Source organism: Malus domestica, chromosome 04 (assembly GCF_042453785.1).
Source record: "Malus domestica chromosome 04, GDT2T_hap1".
Classification (NCBI taxonomy): Eukaryota; Viridiplantae; Streptophyta; class Magnoliopsida; order Rosales; family Rosaceae; genus Malus; species Malus domestica.
In genome coordinates, this window is record NC_091664.1 from 28,787,412 (window position 1) to 28,806,497 (window position 19,086).

The following is a 19,086-nucleotide window of genomic DNA, read 5'->3' on the forward strand; positions in this document are numbered from 1 at the left end:
ACATACTTTAAACAAATAAATGGTCTATTTAGATTAAAACGCTCATAAGTCCCATATACTTAGTTGGGTAGAGGTTATAGAACACAGCTATATATCTCATAGCTCACCAAGCAAGAAAAATATTGATATGGCAGTGTTCTTTTAATTTTGGTCTGTACTGATGGCATTGTTGTACAAAATGCCAATAAAGTCACGTTTTCCAACATTGCAATTCCAAGCAAAGACCGGAAGGTGGAGGCCGGTGAGGGAGTGGAAGTCAAAAGATGGAAAATGATGTCCTAAAAATTTGAACAGATAGAGATTGTCCTTTAAATATTTCCTAGTTGAATCCAACACATGATAGATTTTGATCTAAGTGCCTGTTATATCCACATTAATTTAATCACATCTCCTGAACCAATTGATTAAACAAATCACCAATAGCTTCTCCACCTTGATGAGAAGGATTCGTTTAATTACATATCTAAATTACATATCTAACACGTACTCAATACAAACATCAGAAATTACAAAAAGTCCCCAATACAAACACTTGAACAATCGTATGAAAAGTTAATTACATATCAAACATGTACTCAATACAAACAAGACGCCCTCAATACAAACACCTGAAATTACAATCGTACTTCATACGTGTTTGTACCCTAGAAAATTTCGGATGAGAAGCTAATCATTCACTCAATGAATAGGTTTAAGCAAATACCATTTACCAGGCTACAAAACTTGCTTATTACCATTTACCAAGTAGGATAAGAAATGCTACTTCCTTCCATGCTTCCAAGCTACTTCCGGATTTGCACCACAACGCAATGATCCTAGAAGACAAGTAAAAACATAAAACTGCAACCCTAGAAATTATTTTTACATGATACTACAACCATTAGGGTTCTCATCACTGAAGTAGCTGGCATAAGGATCAGATGCAGGTCCTGATGGCATTGGTTGTTGGGACATGTAGTTCATCGGCGGTGGCGGCTGACGGGGGTACATCATGGGATGGTACATATCATTTCCACCATTGGCTGCTGCTCTCTGCTGATTCATCATCATGGCCATGTACTGCTGCTGCTGCTGATTATATGGGTTGCCGGCCCCCATACCTCCTTGATAGTATCCTCCTCCGCCGTTCATCATCGCCTGTGCAGGCAGTCCTTGTACTGCAGGAACATTACCCATCTGCCCCATCGGATAGCCACCCATTTGACCCATTTGGCCCATCTGGCCCATATTCTCACCACCACGGCCCATTTGACCCATTTGAGGCCTCGGCCCCATCTGACCCATATTTCCCACATGACCCATTTGACCCATCTGGCCCTTTTGGCCCATGTAACCCATTTGTTGCATATCCTCATCATCATCATCACTGCCTTTGCCGCCTTTGCCCCCTTTGCCTCCTTTGCCCCCTTTTCCATCTTTGCCCTCCTTGCCTTCTTTCCCACCCTTGCCTCCTTTGCCTCCTTTGCCTCCTTTGCCATTGAAATCAATGTCATGAAATTCATTTTTCTCATGTTTGCCCCCACCCTTTTTGCTTCCATTGCCCTTGCCCTTACCTTTCTCGTCGCCACCGCCTTTCGAACCGCCTCTTCCGATACTCGTACTCCGGCTAAGCCACCCTAGCAACCCACCTCCTTTTTTGCCATCCTTGCCATCTTTCTTACCTTTACCACCTTGTTTCTTATCCCCACCCTTGCCATTTCCACCACCTTTCTTTCCTCCATTTCCGTCCTTGCCATTCTTCTTTTCGTTATTTCCACCCATACCCTTTACTTGCACAGGGAAATCAATCACCCCGCCTTTCTTGGCAGACCCTCCCCCACCGCCGCCCCCGCCACCTAACTTCTTGTCGTTCATCGCATGCAACATATTCATCATCCCAGCAGGCCCATGTGGTCCATGGCCATTATTACCACCCATCATCGGCATCGTCTTCCCATAAGGACCTCCTTGTGCACCATTTCCAATATTACTCATCGCCTTGTTCTTAGCCATCTGATGATGTCCATGATCAAGCTCTTCCTCCTCATCGTAATCATCATCATCGAATTCATCATCATCAAACTCATCATCGAATTCATCGTCATACTCGTCGAAATCGCTACCGTCAAATTCCTCCCCTTCCGCCGGCAGATTGAACTTCACAGACTTCTGGTCCTTCTGAGGCGCCTTCATAACATTACCATTACCCCCCTTCATCTGTTGGTGTTGCTGCTGGTGACCTCCTCCGCCCTTTTGGGGTTGTTGCTGATGGCCTCCTCCGCCCTTTTGTGGATGTTGCTGGTGGCCACCGCCCTTCGCGTTCTGGACCGGCACAGCCATGTTCTTGAACTGGTTGTTGAGCTGGGCTTGATTGAAATTTGAACCCTTTGAACCTCCCCAGAGTTCTGCATGTTTCCCCTTTTTTTCAAGTTTCTTGATGATTGTGTATGGATCAACATTCCCTGTCACAGTCACCTTGCTATGCTCTGCATCTATACTTGTTGTGTACACACCTAAACAAATTACCGAAGTTGGTAAAACTAAAACCAGTGACCAAGATTTCGTTTTACCCTCACTAAAAACCCCATTGAAATTCATACCGTTACACTTGAACAGTTAAAAGTCTTAAGTAAACGAAAACATCAATATTTATGGTAGATTAAGAAAACACTCCGTCTAGCGTCTTCCAGTCTCTACTACTTTATTTAGAAAGTCCTGAGTTCAAATCTCGTGAACGGAAGTTGTTCATGTATAAAGCAAGGAATAATTTGTTTTATTTAGGAAGTCTTGAGTTCAAATTTCGTGAACGGAAGTTCTTAATATGTAAAGTAAGAGATAATTTGTTGGGAAAGAAATATCAAAACAAGGTAACAAAAGAGAGGAACATACCATCGATTTTCTGCAGCAATTTCTTTATCTTATGCTTGCATCCATCACAGTCAATATTAACTTTGAGAACACAGGTCTGCAAGTAAAATCAACACCAAACAAACCAAATTAGACTGAGTTGATATCTAATACATACAAATGAGATACAAAAGTAAGAAAAAACAGAAGAATAATGAAAAGGGTTCTAAAAACTAAAGTAAACAGCTTGGATTTTCAGAAAAGTTTTGCACCTGAAGCTTCATCATCTCCTGTTTACTCATCGTTTTAGAGAGAGAGATATGACAAACAGGTTTCGTGCTTGTGAGCTGAGAATATAAAGAGGGAAGAGAAAGAGAGAGAGAGAGAGTTCAAAGGCGGTTGGTGAGAGTTTAAACACTATCCTTTAGCTTTATCTCCCTCTGATCGAGGTTTTGTGTACCCTTTTCAAGCATTTTTTAAAGAGAGAGAGAGAAAGAGAGGAGGAGAGAGTGTGTGTGAAGTCGGTTTGTCCTAGCTGCAATTACCGCGGCCTGATATGTCAATCGAATATTTACTTAACAGTTTCAGAAGTGGCTTAAATACTTAAACATAGATTAATGGCAGTTGAAAAATAAAACTCCCTAAAACTAATAATATAAAACAGGGAAGGGAGCAAGACTAGGTTTTTTATATAAGTGCCTGGAAAACAGCGAAGAAACATGAACCTCTTAGTCGGCAGGAACACTGGAAAACACAAAAAGAAACACTATTATATTTGAGTCAAGGAAACCCCCATTAAACCAACTTTTATATGAGGGGTCAGTCGGTAAGAAGTGGGTATTTGATAAGTTAAAGAAAATAACAGACAAAAAGAACTGTTAGCAATATTCTTACATGGGTAATCTCGCTCTACCTTCTCTACTCTTTTGATCATTTTGCAATATTACGTGAGTTTGAACCGTTTATTTTCTAGGTCATTCTTAATATTCTTATATGGATAATTTCATTCTATTTTTTTGACTCTTTTGATTATTCTGTAATGTTACACGAGTTTGAACTGTTTATTTCTTAGGTCACTCTCTAAGCATCTTCCATACAAAAAATTTACTACAACTAAATTTTTTGTCATCTAAAGTTTATTTTATAAACAGACAAACTATGTTTTCCACTTAAACAATGAAATTTTGTTAACCTTAACTACATAGTTAAACGATTTGTGGTTGATTGATGTTTTTGCAAAAGTTGATCTTCAATATGTGACCTTAAAAGTAGATAATGTAATTCAATTGGAGAATGAGAACTAAAAGGGTATATCGAGAAGATTCAAGTGAGAATGTTGCTAGTATCTTCTAAAAGTAAGACTCAACAAGCAGTTTCGCATTTTTTTTTTTATACACATTCTTCTGTTTTTGCTAATCTTATTCATGATTGATTGATAAAATTAAAAAAAATGCGTGCAAAACAATATCTGAAAGTGAAAGCCACTACCCAAACCTCTAATTAATAAGGAAAACATAAAAAGATTGTTATATTTCAGGCAAGTAGAATTTAAATGTAGATCAGATACAAGTAGTCATACAATACTAATCTTTTCCCAAAAAATACAATACTAAAACACATCTTAAAGCAAGTGGAAAGAAAAGGCATTCGAAGTGATCACTTTGCCCCACTTTCCTTACGACAAACTTAAACATGATTAATCCAGGCATAAACATGGTTTGGTTTGAAGCACATTCTGTTCATTATTAACAAAACAGCTGGAGATAGATTGGCTGGACACACTCTATAATATATTAAGCTCTTATAATTCATATCTTTAAAAGATAAATACTAAAGAGACTCGTTCAAACTAGATTTTATATTAATTATGTTCTAATTTACAATTTAACGTTAATCTCGCATATATAAAATTTTGTACAAAAAATATGAGTTAACAAAATTTCCCTTCAAAAGAATCTCTTGTACCATTTCTCTTATAATTTTATGGCACCCACAATAGTGATTTAATACCTAATTTTGGTAGGGGAAGACATGATTAGACATAAGATCATTAGCCATGGGTCCTACCCATTTGCCCTGGGATCATGAGCCCTAATTGTGGTAGGGTAGGAGCACTACGGCACTTCAAGGTCCTTGCCCCTTCAAGCCCGGCTCCATCAGTCTAAATATCCTTGGATGGATCTCTTTCATCAAAATCATTAGATTAAATAATTGGATTAAATGAATTGAATTTTTGAAATTTTTTTTAACGGTTTACTTATTTTGATAATTTAAAAGTTATAATAATTTTTTATTGTTGAATGAAATTTCAAAGGTCCGAATCACTTGATTCGATGGTCTTGATGGAAAAGATCTAGAGATGATCTCTTTCCAATATCCTTAACAATTATTGTACAATTTGCAAGTGTTGAATAATGTAACAAATTGCATGTTTCAGGTCAATTATGTGTTGAATAATGTAACAATTTGCATGTTTTAGGTCAATTATTGCATGTGTTTCAACTACAAAATACTATTTGTGTATGTTTTCATCGGACTTGGATTCTCTGCCCTCCTCGTACCCTCCTGTTTTGTGTGGTCACGGTTAATCCATGCTAACATTTTATATTGTTTTTTATAAAAATAATAAGACAAAAAAAATATAGTAATATAAAATATTGACGTGGCTTAACCGTGACCACACAAACAGGAGGGCACAGGGAGGGCACCGAATTGGGAGGGCAGAGAATCCAAGTCCGTTTTCATCTTGTTCAAGTTTGCAAGTACCAACGATATATATTCGGACCGAGAATATGCAAGTACAGTTGAATTTAGGGTGTGTTTGTAAGGGTTTTTAGAATAACTGTATTTTAAATTAATTTTTAGTAAAATTACATATAAATGAGAAAACCACTAGAAGATAGTATTAAATAATAATTATCTTTCGTGGCTGGCCATTATAGCATTATTCATAAAGTAAAACTGCAGAAAATGAAGAATATTTTAATGGGAATTTTAACGAAAAGCACCCGGTACTGTTCACTTTAACGAAAAACCACATTTTTACACTAAAAAGTCAATCCTGGTACTATTCACTTTACCCTTTATTTTGTCCTTATAATTAAAACTCAAAGTTTTTAAGCCCTTTTCGTTAGTTTTCCTTATTTTAATTGAATTTTAGCCCATAAAAATGTACAAACTAGTCTGTGGGAAATGCTCTACACTACTTTAGAACTGGAAAGGTAAAAATATCCAACAACCATCATGAGTGTTTGTTGTACCATAAAATCATGAAGAATTACTCAGTACATTTACTTTACCTTCAATATCACATATAGTAAAAAGCATATGAAAAAAGAAAAAAAGAGAGGTTCTCTTTTGAGTAATATCGAGTACAGCAAGTTTGGAATCTTTGAGGCTTAAACATCAAGGTGGCAATGGAGCTCATGCAGTTGCCAGGATAGTGCTGCCATCTTATTATATTTGTGTACCAGGTCCGTTGCACTCTTGCATGGTTGTCAGGTTGACTATATATACAAGTGTGAAAAATTATTGGGGGATCGATAAGAGTAAAACTGTAGATTCACTCAAGGCCAATCAAACCAAAGGAATTCAAAGTTAAACCATCTGACAATGGACTTGCAGCTCAAACAGTTAAAATGCGTAAAATTTTATGTTCACACAAGGCCAAACAAATCAAAGCATTTCAAAAGTTGAACCATCTCACAATGGTTTTGCAACTGAAGCGATTAAATAGCATAAAATTGTAGATTCACAGAGAACCAAGCAAACGAAAGCATATTAAAGCCAAACCTTTCGCAAAAGACTCGAATTTTTCGAAAATCTTACATCTCAAGGGGTTAAAAGGGTGGAAATTTTTACTTAGGTTATGAGATCGGAGCTCCCCAATATTGCTTCTGTCAACAAAAAGAAAGCTACACCATCTCAGATGGAAAGAAGAATAGAAATGATGCATCTCTGAGTTTGAACCCTTCTTTTGCAACCAATTATTGTTTGACCTCCTTAAAACCTAACCCGTGAAGAAAATCTGGTCCTCATTTCTTCTTTATTAATTCTTCCTTTGGTAAAAAAATAAAATAAAAATAAAAACTGAAAAGAAACACCAAGATATTCTTGCTCTGTGAAAGATATTTTCAATGGTGACATAAAGCAACCCAACACAACACACGCCACAAAGTTACAAACCCAAAAACAAAACAAAAAATTAACGTTATTAAAATGCTTTATGCTGCATAGGGTAGCTCACAAAATGGCCTTCGAACCCCAAACTTTGACCACTAATATGCTCTAATTATTGGAGATCAAAAGTTCATAAGGAAATCACCATAATATGAGAATCAATGAGTTTGTAATTGTTAAATTGTCATGTCCTGTGCGGCCTCTTGAATTGTTTTAAAAACATATTTGACATGCCCTTTTTATAGGCATTCTTGACGTTTAATGATTTTTGTTGAAGAATGATTTGTTGACTATTCGATCTGTCGAGATTTTATGATAAAGAAGCTTGTTTGACTTCGAGATATTTTTGAAATAGTCCAAACAACATTTTTAACTTATACATGTTCTTTCCTCTACTTGTATGGTTCAAATCAACGTAGGCTGCATGCGGACCAATACTAGCTATGGTGTTCAACGGTGTGTAAGTGTGTAGCATTCGAATACTTAAAAGCAATGGGGCACCATGATCTGCTTTCACTTTCAGATCATAATTTTTGGAATTTAAGCTACTATTTCACACTTTAACCCTAATCTACCTTGAATGAACTTTTGTTTGTTAGATTACGCATGCCTAAACTGTCCAGTTCCTATGACAAGAATCTTGTTCCATATAACCATTTATTTTCAAACCAGTCAGATCGGAAAAGATTGCAAAATCATGTGTGAAATAAAGTCAAGCCATAGTTTGTACTTGGGACAGGATTGGACTGGATTGGATGGGATTACTTGAACCATTTTGCTTGTTTGGTATGAAATTTGAGGAGAGCGTAGTTCTGGTAGAAGAAAAATGGAATAGGACTTCTACTGAGAAGTGGCCAAATGGGTAGCTGTTGAGTTCACAGCTGGTTAGGGAGGGTGCGTAATTTAGGTCGTAGCTCAGTGGTGAGTTGGGACACCAAGAAAGAGAGATGGGCAGACTCGTTAGGGGACAATTAGGTCAGGGACCAGAGTCCGTGTTTATGGACTGGTCATGGTTTGCTGCTGGGTTGGGATCTAAAGTTATGGCCAGTTTTAACCCTAGTTGGTGAACAGTCACCTCTTGTTCTCTTTATGTTGGATTTGATGGGGGTAAGTGAATTATTGGTTTTCCAACCATCCACGCATTCTCTGATCGAATTTAGCCAATCTCATTAGCACGATAGGTGTTTATGTTTGGCAGTTGTACCAACTAGGAAGGATGAAAAAGTAAAAGAGATGAGAAAGTATACAAATATTTTACTGAGATTGGACATTTAAAATGAGTAAAACTTGGGAATGAATGTTTTATTAAGAAAGCAACTTCTATGGATTAGTTATCGCTTCATGGATAATGCTTGTGTCCTCCTACTTACGAATAATGAATCATTATTGTTTGAACATCATAATCGAAATCATTCATTATTTATCATCATCTAAATATCATATTTGCAAAACATTATTCGATTTGAAGGTCTTTAGTTATCCATATGCACAAGACAAATGATAAGTTTATCATGAGGATGATACTTGTTATCAAAACTGTTGATTGATTTCATACATATGGATGAATAAACAATTTTCAAATTGAATGATTTTTTTATAAATATGATTTTTGGATGATAATAAAAAGAAAGAACAGTTTTACTTAAGATGTTCCGGACGGCAAAGATTCTTTAATTGTAAGTGAGAGAACACAAGCATTAATTATCCTTGTTTTATTGGAACCGAATGCTATGGTTGCGGTGAACCAATTTCACGTGAGTTCTTCTCCATTATTAAGGGAACTCTATCAATGAATAGGATCGGTGTCTAGTCGGGGTGGACAAACTACAAGATGTCTTATAAGAGGTGTGTGAATATCACATCCCTATTTATAATAATCGCGTGTATCAAATGATTAGTCATATGATGGAAAATAACTTCATACAACTACTAATAAGACATTATTGTCATCTTCATTGAATTGAAGATTGTTTCCTAATATCTTAGAATCCAAGCACATAGCTAAAAGTGGCTAACTTTAGACATGAAAGAAATCACACCGATATCATGTTGAGATTTTAGAAACGGGCCAACGGTCCACAACTAATTACTTTGATATTGTTTCAATTTAATCACATCCAAAGCTTGGAATGAGTTATATTTTCACAAGACATCGGTGTTAGATAACGAAATCATTCACTTATAAGTAATAATATATAATATTAAATTTCCAAAATGAGGTTGCATTTGTTCGATATTTTCATCATCATTTCCTCTATATTTCTCTCCACACAATCATCTTGAAGAATTTTTATCGTATCGTTGAATCCAAGCACACATCTAAAAGTGGTTGACTTTAATCATGACACTATAATTCAAATTTTAACCATTGTGATTAACACACTCCTGTTTCCATCCTAATTCAAATTTTAACCATTGTGATTAACACACTCCTGTTTCCATCCATTCCTCTCCGTCCAACCAAAACATAATATGCAAGAAACAAAGGGGTCAAAGACAAGTTGTTGGACTTCATGGTGGTATGCTTGGAAGGATTAGGTTTACATGACAAACAACTTCATTAACCTAATCTGTTTGCGTCCAAACTTTGACAGATGCATGTTGTATTGAATAATGCACATCTCACACATGTGGAGTTGGCAAAGCATGTAAACTGCAGAAACAGAAAATTATACGTTGGAAAAAAATTAGATGCACAAAACGCAGAAAAATGAATGTATGGTAAAGAAGAAGAGATCCAAGAAAATACCAACAGGATCCTCTCCGGATACTTTTGATGAGAATATTGGGAAACTGTGAATCGTATTTGTTTATCGTACATCATGCAATCAATTTTTGTTAAATATTTTTTATGTTTAATTTTAAATAAAATTATTTAAAATAATTTATGTTCGTATTATATACAATAAACGAATAAGATCGACGGATTCTCGAGATCTACAAAGACAAAGAGGATCCGGATTCAAGAAAATATTCAAATCCCCAATAATAAGTACGGTCATAAGTCATAGACACTCAGTTTGCTTTTTCACTTTAAACTTCAAATCACGACTGAAGACCCTCACTTTTGTCCCCTCTGTTCTCGTATCCCAAACCTTTTAAACATCCCCAAGCATCCCTTTTTCCTTCTGCTTCCGGATCTGAAACCTCTCTCTTCTAATATTTTTTTTTTAATTTTAACGAAAAACTCTTGGTATTGTTTACTTTAACGAAAAATAATACTTTTACACTAAAAAGTCAATTCTGATACTATTCACTTTATCTTTTATTTTGTCTTTATCATTAAAACTCAAAATTTTCAAGCCATTTTTATTAATTTTCCTCTTTTTTGTCATTTTAATTCCTTATATTTTGACGTTCACAATTAAGTTACATTCATATTTCATGTATAGTGCTTTATAAAATGAGAAATACAAAGAGAAAAGTAAGAGAGAACGGAAGAGGAGGGGAGAGATTCATATTCCTTTGCTTCCAATGCTAACTTGCGTCCCAAATATTCCCTTCCTTTGTCCATTGAACTTTTTAAGTCACACTCATAATCAAACACAATAAAAGGTCGTACCCATTGCACAAGGTTCCCGCTTTACGCAGGATCTGGGAGAGGTGAATGTCGGCTAGCCTTACCCTAATTTATGGAGAGGCTACTCCCAAGTCTCGAACCCGAGACCTACCGCTCATGGACGAAGACACTTGTATGATATAAAAATGCGAGACATTCATTTTATGCATCATGGATACAAAAGATATCTCCTATGATGCTCCTAACTCGCGGTGCCTTGGAGTTTAGTAATACAGTAACCTAGTTCTTTTTCTTCAATTAGAATTAGAAAACTCCAAAATAATGATCTATTGATAAAGGGGTTGGGCCAGTTGATTTAAGCCGAAATAATATGACCCAAAAGGCAAAACAGAGACAAGAATGCCCGCAGCCCAAAACAAAAAAGAAAAGAAACAAAGCCCATATTTCACATCAAACTTTCCATGTAGCTAGAGAACTTTCATTGAATACTTGAGTTAGAGAAGTCGACAAGTATGCTTATTCTCTTACACAAGATATCGAATCCACATTTTGTGGATGAAAGTAGTTTAGAATATTGTTTTGTCACGAAAAAAATTGTTGAACATTCATTTGTTGTTCTCAATGGAATCCGGAAGTTGAATCATAGCCGATGTCGGCAAATTTGTTGGAGAAATTTTGTAAACATGTGTGTTACGATGGTGATGAAGGATGAAAAATTGCTTCAAGGAGCACATAAATACATTATCCTTCAAACTATGTTCACCCCACATACAGTGTGGATATGTGTGAATAAGCCTTGTTGATGCAATGAAGCCTGGCCTATTGTTTGGCAAAGTTTTGCCGACTTCTAAACATCATCTTTAGTTGGGTTGCAACCTTTGGTAAAGAGTTGCAAATTAATAGCCATTAGATTCATCCAAAAGAGAATCAAGGGCCATTATTTGATTAACCAAGGGACACACAAGTTCTTAAGTGACAAGTCCAATTCGAGAACACTCTCGGATAGTAATAAGTAGAGATTCCCATCAGACTGGCTACAAGTCCCATGTCTTCCAGACTTGAAGTTGGACATGCATCTGGAGAATTAGCATGGGTTACAATAAAAACACGACAATCATCGAGAGAAGTTGGAAGCGACGAACCCTTTTTCGAAGCACAAACTTTCGCACCAACGAACAATTCTCTCGATTCTTCCCTTATGACTTGTCGAACGGAGTAAGTTTGTATCGGCATTAAATCAGAGAGCACCAGTATGCTTATGATTTTTCCTTCATGCACAAACCAAGCACAGTTCATGCACCATGGCATGTCATTTATAGGTCGACGAGAACCCCATCAAGGACAGCTTGCCGCCAACTCTTGCATACCACACCGAACCGAAAACGATCATGAAACGAGAGATGCCGAGCCACTAGGCTTAAGATTTCAATGCAGAGATGAGAGCACATGGATGATCTAGGTCTTTCCATGACGCATGTGTTCACAAATGATAAAACTGCAGATGTATAATACATGAAGACAGAAATTAGTGGTGAGAGCCACAAGGAAACTCCAATTGCTAACACAACACTCTATTTCCCAAGGTTTCAATTCTAATCCAATATTTATGTTCCCCTCCTTTGCTCTCGTACATTTAGACTTCCCCTAGCATTCTTTTTCCTTCTTATGCTAACTTGTGTCTCAAATATTCCCTCTCTTTGTTTGGACCAAAAAAGCACAATACACATTGGGAAGTATATGAGGCGAGATAAAAGTTTATGTCACGTGAAACGGGTATCTCATTCGTATTTACGTTTGGTCACATAGCAAATACGAAATATTCGTTTTACACACCGCTTAGAAGTAGCAAGAGGCTCCAAACTAAATGAGTTATTGGTAAAAGTGTTTGGACTAATTGATCTAAGTTGAAATAAAATGACTTCAAGAAGAAAAATAGGGAGGAGAAAAGCCTCTTTACACGTTTAAGAGTTGTTAGAATATCGCTGGCTGCACAAAAAAAAAAAAAGGGGTTAAATCTTCATTTTTATTATGCAATCAAATTAGGAAGTTGAATCATGGTTGGCCTTAGCAAATTAATATATTTTCGGCTTTTTAGCCAAAATGATCATTGAGATTTGCATAACTCCTCACTTTAGTTCCTGAGATAATAGAAGTGGTCCCTAAGTTTGTCCACCATCAATCATTTTGATTATTCCTTGAAAAATCTTCATTAAATAAAGATATAATGACACAAATACCCTCAAATTTTGTCAAAATATTATGGCCCATTGTTTATTAAATTGAGGGTATTTTTGTCATTTGGTCCTTAATTTTTCAAGGAATGACCAAAATGATTGATGATGGACAAAATCAAGGACCACTTCTATTGATTTCAAATCTCATGGACTAAAGTGATGAGTTATGTAAATCTTATGGACCATTTTGGCTAAAAAACCTATATTTTCCTCGGATTAGGAGGTTAACACTGTTAAGAGAGATTAATGAAGAGCCGGTTGTAAAAAAAAATGAAACACGCCATAGAAACAAAATGAATGCAAAGTCTTATTCAATACGTATTTAGAGTGAACGGACGAAAATGACATAAAATAACTCAAGATTTACAAAGTAGGAAAAAAAGTGGAACAAATTGAGTTTTAGGTGGTTAAAGTGAGATTAAGTTACAATTTCAAGGGCATTTCAACAAAATAAGAAAAGAAAAACTCTCTGCGTGCAAAGCGCGCACCTTTCTCCTCCTCCTCTCTCTTACAAGCTCAGTCTGAGCAGCGATGGCGAAGCTTGCAGTCATGGTGAAGACAAGAAATTAAGGAATCAGATCACTAGCCTGATATTCAAGGTCGGTACCCTTTTCATTACTATGTCAATTTCTTTTGGCTTTCAATGTTTGATTAATTTGATCAACGTAATCAGGTTCTTGTGATTCAGTGAGTGAGTAATCCGTCTTTTTGATGGGTTTATTATTTCGTATCTGAATTCCTCTTCCGAATAAGTTTTTAACTGTTGGGTTTGCCAATTTTATAAATTTGTGTATAAATTAAGAAATGCATTTAAATTTGTTCAATAGTTTTAAAGTTGGTTTTGTTGGAATTTACTGACTGGAATTTATGAATTCCTTACCGAGTCTCATCTTAAACGGAAACCTTCCTCTCCTCCTCGACAGCAGCCATCGCCAATTCTCCGTCTCTGTCTCTCTCTCTCTGGTGACTTGCGAGGTACGACCACCATCACCAACCACATCACCGCCGTCTCGTCCCAATCGCGACAACCCTATCATCGCCATCTAGAACACCACCATCATCCTGCAAATCGAAATCGACCACCTTCATCTCATGTCCTCCCAAATTAAGGTAGTATAATTTCTTAAATCTTTACGCTTTGGAGTCTTTGCATTCTGCAATCTCTTATTCTCTATAATAATTTTTTAGATTTAGGGATCGGTGAACTAGGTGGGAAAGCGCAGGTCAGGACTCAGCGCTATGGAGATAGAAAGGCTGATGGATGGATCCTTCCGTTGAAAACAAAAAAAACTCAGCTCAATCATTTCTTTCAGGTAAACACTGCTTTGCTTTAATTTCTTTCAGGCATTTCTTGATTTGGGTGGATTGGATTGGATTCAGATCTCTTTCTTTCAATCATGTCATTTTCCGCATAATTATATTATATGCCTTTTTTTGCACGTCTCCTTTTTCGCCTAGCTATCATTTTCATCTGTGATGCCCATTTTAAGCAAACTACTTTTCCGATTTCTTGACAAAGATGGAAACTTTGTGGCTTTTGGCTAATCATGGCAGCTGGGTTTTGCATTCCTGTGCTCTGTTTGGTATTTAGGATTGTCTGATTGAATCCAGCGAGTTATCCAATCCAATCCTGGACATCGAACAAGGCATGACAGATTTGTTTGTTCAATGCTGATTTTGTAGGTTTTCCAGCTCACTTTTTATGTACATACTGAAGTTTGCTTGCGTAGACCTTTTCTGCAGCTTTGCCTGGCTATTTTCAATTTTGCTTCATCGAATTGAGATTGCGAAAGTTATGTCGATTAGGTCACATTCAGTTGAATGGTTTTCGATTTGGTTTGAATTTGATCAATTGAGTAGTAAGGAAGTAGGACATTGATTGGTTTTCAACTTTAGACTATTGTGCTATCTCCTAGTTGACTTGTAACAATAACATTTAGGGATCGTTTGGTGTCCGGGATTGGATTGGATCGGATCATAATCCATGGTATGTGTGAATGTAGAGGTGAATGATTTTTCATCAAAGGGATTAGACATTAAATTGAAACTTATCTCTCTTCTAATCCTACAATCAGTGTATTTCAGAGTGGGGTTTGACGGAAAATTGAAGGTGAAGTGAGCGTTAAAGAGCTGTTATTAAATTTGGGATGCATTCTTGTTGGTGATGCATCTATGGAACCCAAATCTCCTTCAAAACTTAAGCTCTCAATCATGGGATCCACTCAATATAAACAGGCATTTAAAACAAGTATTATGATCATAGTTATAATGCTCTTGTTCTTTGGTGCCTATTTCGGATTTAATTCTGTGAAAGGCCGTAGTGCTAGTGCATCTAAAGGGTCATACTTTACTGTGGTTGTTGATTGTGGAAGCACGGGTACCCGAGTTAATGTGTACGAGTGGCTGGGAATGGGTGTTAGTGGTAAGGAATTACCTACATTGTTGTACTCTTATCCGGATAATTCAACTAAGGGTATGGTTTCAAAGAGCTGTAAGTATCACTGTCTGCAAACTGAGCCTGGTTTGGATAAATTTGTTGGAAACTTGTCGGGAGTAAGAGCATCTTTGGAACCACTAATTACATTGGCAGAACATAAGGTTCCTTCGGAAAGACGCAGAGAGACTCCTATTTTTGTTCTAGCTACTGCTGGATTAAGGAAGAGGTCGCACTTGGTGCGATGGCAAGTGCCTTCGCCCATGAGCGGTAGGTCTCGGGTTCGAGACTTGGGAGCAGCCTCTCCATAAATGGGGGTAAGGCTAGCCGACATTCACCTCTCCCAGACCCTGCGTAAAGCGGGAGCCTTGTGCACTGGGTACGACATTTTTAGGGATTTAGGGTTTTCTAGATAGATGCCCTTTTTGACTCTGCAATCTCTGAGTCTCTGCATTCAGTAATCATATGGGATTTCAAGAAAACCCCAAACCGAATCTATAAATTTGCCTTATATGAATTGGAAGGTTCATAAATTTGCCTTCATAGGATTACCGAATGAAAGCCCCACATGCTGATGCTCTGATTAACATAACCAAAATTGTTGTGCTCGAACGAGAGATAGTAATGGTGCACTAGATTTAGGGATTTTGTTGGGTTCTTGAATCTTGACCTCTGTTCTATTCGAATTTCAAATCTTTAGGTGAATTGAATTTGAATCTTCTGTTGAATTAAATTGAATTTGAATATATGTGTGTCCTGTGATAGTTTCAAACTTGTATATATTTGAATATTCTGTTTCAGATTTTAGTATTTTTATTTAGATTATGTTTGGTTGATTGGTGGAACGTTTCTGTAAATCCAAGTAATGTAATTAGATAATTGTTGGTCGATGAGAAAATTTAGTGGAGAATTTTGTAATTCCAGTCAATTAAGTTACACAGCTGCATTTAGTTTCATTGTGGACCAACAATCTCTGATAATATGTAAGTCCACTTGATTCAAGTTCTGAAATTTAATTGATTCGAAATCCCCAATTTGACGTTGAGATGCAATATGATCAGGAGTAGGTATTCAAAATCCCTTTTAAGTTTTACCTATGACCATTTCATGTAAATTGGATTTGAATGTAAATTCCTCTTTATAAGCTTTTATTTGTAACTATTGGCAGGGAAATATGTATTTCACCCCTCTGAGAACAGGGAGAAGGCTGCGAACGCCTTGTACTAACAGCAGAGCCTTTCTCATTATTCTATATGTTCAAATGATTTATGTAGTCGCTAAGTTAGCCTGTAATTTATCTTTTAATGCAATAGTCTGTACTTGGGAAAATATTTACAAAGTAGATGATACAGATTTTCTATACACAATCCAAACAACCTATTCTTTAAAAAAAAAAAAAAAAAGAAAGTAAATTGGACCCGTGGACTCGGCCCGAATCGGCCCGTTTAAAACGGGCCGGGTTAGGTCCGGTTCCAAATCTCAAAATTCATATACCCGGCTCAGCCCGGCCCGTTGCATTTTAAAACGGGTTGAGTCCGGTTCCTACAAATTTGGGCCCGGCCCGGCCCGGCCCGTGCCCACCCCTAGTATCAGTTTTAGTCTATTGAATTTCTGTTTCGAATGTATTTGATTATCGTATACTGACCAATTTGTTTTCGGAAAATAGTTTTATTTTCTCAATTCCTAGTTCCTCAGTTGTTTTTATTGTGATTGTGTTTCTTGCTGCTTGTGATTGGATATAGGGTTGAGTAGTTCATGCTTTTCGGAAACTGACGAGGTTTTAGATGGGGGATTCTGAGGTTAATGTGAAGGCTCAGAAGACAGTTTTTGTAACTGTTGGAACTACTAGTTTTGATGCTCTTGTTAGAGCGGTGGATACACATGAGTTTAAAGAAGAGTTGTCGAAAAGAGGGTATACTCGGCTTCTAATCCAAATGGGGCGCGGATCCTATATTCCAACAAAGGTATTTTTGATTTTTCAGGTTGCACGAATTATGCGATTAGTAGTTGTACTTCACAATCTAATTTAAAGTAACAAACTTTAAGGGGTGAAAAGTGGATGTTCAAAGAATGCATTGTCCCGTTTGCTATTTTAGATTTCGGTTCAAGTTGCTCCACCGCTATAAAAGCATGGGAAGTTGTAGTGTTGATATTCAATTCCTATGTGGATAGAGGTTAAATGTTTGTCTGTGATTCAATGAATTTAGAACTATCCCAACGACGAAGAAATTAATCTTCTAATAAGCTATTGGAAACTCAGCAAGATAACTGTTATTCGTTATTTAGAACATATGCGTTGGTCATAGTCTATCCATGCTTTTTTCGTTTTCTTTGTTTCCCCGTCAACATTTTTTATGATGCAGGCTGAAGGAGGAGATGAGCCCCTTGCTGTTGATTACTTCACTTTTTCTTCAAGCATTGCAGACCACCTGAGAGCCGCATCTCTTGTGATCAGTCATGCAGGTATTATTCTGATAGCGTCTTCTTATCCTTCTGCATTTTTTACCATTTGGTCAATAAAAGACTTGCGGGTGTTCTGATGTATTTCTAAAAAGCACGTAGTTTCAGCTAAAAGACTTGCAGCGCTAATTTGTCCTGTTAGAATCTTAGACATTGCAAGGAAGCAAATGTGAAAGAGATCCTCATGAGGACTCGGTAACTATTATGTATTAGTTTCATCTCTTTTCCTATCATAAATGTGACACTCATCTAGAGTTTGTAATTTTAGTTTAGTGCTTTTGATAGTTTTTGAATTCATCAATTTTCAAAGAATTTTTGTCAAAATTGTATAACGTAAAAGTACAGACGAAGTGTAAAAATTATTGTTGATTGTGAGCCATTTATTTACTTTGATGCTTCAGATATTTTCTTGGCCACGATGTTTTATGTGAATATAATTTACTGTGGCGCAGGGTCAGGTAGCATATTTGAGACATTGAGGCTTGGTAAGCCCTTAATTGTTGTCGTGAATGAAGATCTGATGGATAACCATCAAAGTGAGTTGGCAGAAGAACTAGCAGACAGGAAGCATTTGTACTATGGTCGCCCGCAGACACTTCATCACGTTGTAGCAGATATGAATTTGGATTCTCTCGTTCCTTACCATCCAGGTGATGCGACACCAGTTGCCAAGCTTATCAACAGGTTCCTTGGTTTTGCAGATGAATGACGGAATTGTAAAACGTTACGACTTTTTTACTGAATCTATCGATGATGTCTTTTGCATGTTATCGATCAAGATGCATGTTTGGTTGGCTAGGATCTCAAATACTTTTGGGTATCAGATTGGGAAGACTTAATTTCATTTGCGTAGTTGAGACTCTTTAACATGTTATGCACCAGCTAACTTGTACCAAATGAAAGGACCACATGTTACTCTCACACAAAAAGAGCAATTTAGTTCTCTCTTGGTATGAAACCGATTGTTCTTTATAATCCTCGAAGGACTTACCTGTCACGGAATATATTTCCCATGTCTATGTGACACCCTCACGCAATGCCTCTCCTCCTCCTCACGTGACTTATTTTGGGACTTACCGCGAGGGTGAGACAGACACGGGGTATGTACCCGATGACAGGTATGTCCTTCAAAGATGATAATGAACTTACTTTTTTTTAACCCTATAAAACCTAGTTGGAAGGACCTGTCGCATGTAATGTGTATGGGCATTTTGTTTCAACTTATTCTCCTTGTCTTCTGGGTTTGAAGCTGCTATTTTACTGTTTGTTTATTCGTTTTTGTGGCAATTATGTTAGGTTGGCACATTTGCCAAGTTCACAACCGGTGAAAAAAGTCATTATCCACATGTCAGCAAGTCATATAAGCATCCAGATAATGCGGAATTTTCGGAAGCCGTGGATTTTTATATAATTAGGTAATAATGGTTGGGGAT

At 36.9% G+C, this 19,086-nt stretch overlaps 2 protein-coding genes across 7 annotated transcripts; one reads left to right on the forward strand and one right to left on the reverse strand.

Moving 5' to 3' along the window:
- Nucleotides 1-543: 543 nt before the first annotated feature.
- Nucleotides 544-3,608, reverse strand: LOC103408627 (heavy metal-associated isoprenylated plant protein 34-like). Its single transcript, XM_008347464.3, has 3 exons — nt 3,099-3,608; nt 2,869-2,944; nt 544-2,492 (listed from the first exon to the last, which is right to left on the reverse strand). The coding sequence occupies exons 1-3, from the start codon at nt 3,126-3,128 to the stop codon at nt 862-864; spliced, it is 1,737 nt and encodes a 578-aa protein (XP_008345686.3). The 5' UTR covers nt 3,129-3,608; the 3' UTR covers nt 544-861.
- Nucleotides 3,609-13,182: 9,574 nt separating this feature from the next.
- LOC103427691 (uncharacterized) lies at nt 13,183-18,611 on the forward strand. Of its 6 annotated transcripts, none has more exons than XM_070820855.1 (6): nt 13,183-13,358; nt 13,683-13,869; nt 13,948-14,072; nt 16,936-17,157; nt 17,557-17,656; nt 18,106-18,611. In XM_070820855.1, the coding sequence occupies exons 4-6, from the start codon at nt 16,978-16,980 to the stop codon at nt 18,360-18,362; spliced, it is 537 nt and encodes a 178-aa protein (XP_070676956.1). In that variant the 5' UTR covers nt 13,183-13,358; nt 13,683-13,869; nt 13,948-14,072; nt 16,936-16,977; the 3' UTR covers nt 18,363-18,611. The 6 variants fall into 6 exon arrangements, with proteins under 6 accessions (XP_070676956.1, XP_070676957.1, XP_008363984.3 ...); XM_070820856.1 differs by having other exon boundaries at nt 13,187-13,358; nt 13,686-13,869; nt 14,443-17,157; XM_008365762.4 differs by having other exon boundaries at nt 13,187-13,358; nt 13,686-13,869.
- The last annotated feature ends 475 nt before the right edge of the window (nt 18,612-19,086 follow it).

What these genes read in the sequence shown, in the direction of transcription:
- LOC103408627 (XM_008347464.3), bottom strand. Translation starts at nt 3,128, where the DNA reads ATGAGTAAACAGGAGATGATGAAGCTTCAG. An exon ending in AGGAGATGATGAAGCTTCAG is followed by an intron (nt 2,945 to 3,098) that starts GTGCAAAACTTT and finishes TTTTACTTGCAG; the next exon opens with ACCTGTGTTCTCAAAGTTAA. An exon ending in ATTGCTGCAGAAAATCGATG is followed by an intron (nt 2,493 to 2,868) that starts GTATGTTCCTCT and finishes TAATTTGTTTAG; the next exon opens with GTGTGTACACAACAAGTATA.
- LOC103427691 (XM_070820855.1), top strand. Translation starts at nt 16,978, where the DNA reads ATGGGGGATTCTGAGGTTAATGTGAAGGCTCAGAAGACAGTTTTTGTA. An exon ending in GATCCTATATTCCAACAAAG is followed by an intron (nt 17,158 to 17,556) that starts GTATTTTTGATT and finishes TTTATGATGCAG; the next exon opens with GCTGAAGGAGGAGATGAGCC. An exon ending in TCTTGTGATCAGTCATGCAG is followed by an intron (nt 17,657 to 18,105) that starts GTATTATTCTGA and finishes ACTGTGGCGCAG; the next exon opens with GGTCAGGTAGCATATTTGAG.